This window comes from Nicrophorus vespilloides, unplaced genomic scaffold (assembly GCF_001412225.1).
Source record: "Nicrophorus vespilloides isolate i.1.1-1 unplaced genomic scaffold, Nicve_v1.0, whole genome shotgun sequence".
NCBI classification, from domain to species: Eukaryota; Metazoa; Arthropoda; class Insecta; order Coleoptera; family Silphidae; genus Nicrophorus; species Nicrophorus vespilloides.
Genome location: NW_017098336.1, coordinates 1 through 1,582, shown reverse-complemented (window position 1 = coordinate 1,582; position 1,582 = coordinate 1). Strand labels below are relative to the sequence as shown.

Here is a 1,582-nt window from a genome sequence, read left to right as displayed (position 1 = left end):
ATAATGCAATAATTTAATTAAAGAGTGAAACAAGAATACACGCAAAGAGATTTCCAAATTGTGCAAAAGACAATAAACCTTTTGTGTGCAATTGCTTAATCCATCACTCGGATGTGCGCAATTTCGACTTAAAATTGACCCCGTTTTCGTTGCTGCATATGCATTATTAGTATTATTATATGATGTTCACAATGCGATTCGTCTGCTCGGATGGTCACGAATCTGTCATGGATAACTTAACTGAGGGTATTGTATGCATAGCACAATGATTTACAGGAAAACAGCTGAAAGCCTACAGGCGATAGCCTCACTTCCTCCTTCTCTCTCACCGGAACTGCTAATGCCACTACGCTGCAATTTGAATTTATCATAATGGTACTTGTTCGGAATTCTGACGTTAATTCCTTTCAACTGCAATGGGAATATTCAATTTTTACTTAATCTTTCATCTCTAGAACAATCACATTTATAATACAAACATAAATTAAGATTTCTTTTAGTTTAGAATATAAACTTTAGTAATTATTTTTTAGAAATCTCATACAAATTATCATACGAAATCCAATGAAAATCTCATCGAAATCCCTTAGAAATGTCACTAAAATATGTACATTTATTTATAATTATAAATTATTTCCTCTGCAAGAATCATTCTTCTAAGATTTCCATTAATATTTCGCATTTAAATTTTTATATCATTTATCTTCTACTTCTAACGTAATAAATTGAATAGCATTAATTAAAGAAAATACACATTTAGTAAAATCTTTTATAAAAATCTTTTGATTAATGTTTTCGGTTTCCTCAGTTTTTTACATACCGAACAAAGTGAATCCATTAATGAGATCCTCCAGATTGCGCACTGAATAACCGCTATTATATCGTCCGTTTGATGAATGAATAAAAGAGCAAAAATAAACGAAACCCAATGTATTTATATTCTTCGTTTTTGCGCTTTAATTTTCCTCTCTTTCTCTGACTCTCTTTACACAGCTCTTAAAGTATTGTTGAATCCCTCGTGAGTAACATTTCGGATTTATATTTAGAAAAGAATTCTCTGATATTTCGGAGTAAAACGCGGAAAAGGATTGTTATGTTCTTTCGTATCGCCCGCCCTGTAATGGATTCCATCCGCGCTGAAAGCAATATCGTGATTTCCTTTTTGACTCGTCGTTCGTTTTAACTCGATTTCGGATAATGTGCGAAACTTTCAGTTAATTCAACTAGTTAAAGTGGTTTGAACTTTGAAGATTCTTCAAAACATAATTTCTGTAGTTTATTAAATATGGGAGATTCATTTAATTCATAGCATTGAATGCTTTTAATATCTAATTTTATTGAAGTTCAAAGAATTTTTTTTATAAATCGCAATGAAATTCCTTAGAAATCTCTAAGAAATGTTCTATCAATATAAAATATGTACATTTATTCACATTTGTAAATTATTTTCTTCAAAATAAGCTCATTAATCAGCTTCTATATAATTACGATTGTGCCAATTTGGAATGATGGATGCGCCGGGTATTGTTTCATTTTTCATTTATCAAAAACACGTGTATTTTGGTTGCAGCTGCAAAGATAA

At 30.8% G+C, this 1,582-nt stretch overlaps 1 protein-coding gene across 2 annotated transcripts in view; it reads right to left on the bottom strand.

Annotated features, from left to right (window-relative positions):
• The window catches only part of LOC108562201 (band 7 protein AGAP004871-like), a 6,244-nt gene extending 5,849 nt beyond the window's left edge, over nucleotides 1–395 (bottom strand). For both annotated transcript variants that reach the window (XM_017920462.1, XM_017920463.1), the window contains exon 1: nucleotides 330–395. In XM_017920462.1, the coding sequence (XP_017775951.1) occupies nucleotides 330–371 (42 nt within the window). In that variant the 5' untranslated portion in view covers nucleotides 372–395. The remainder of the gene's footprint in view (nucleotides 1–329) is intronic.
• Nucleotides 396–1,582: the final 1,187 nt, after the last annotated feature.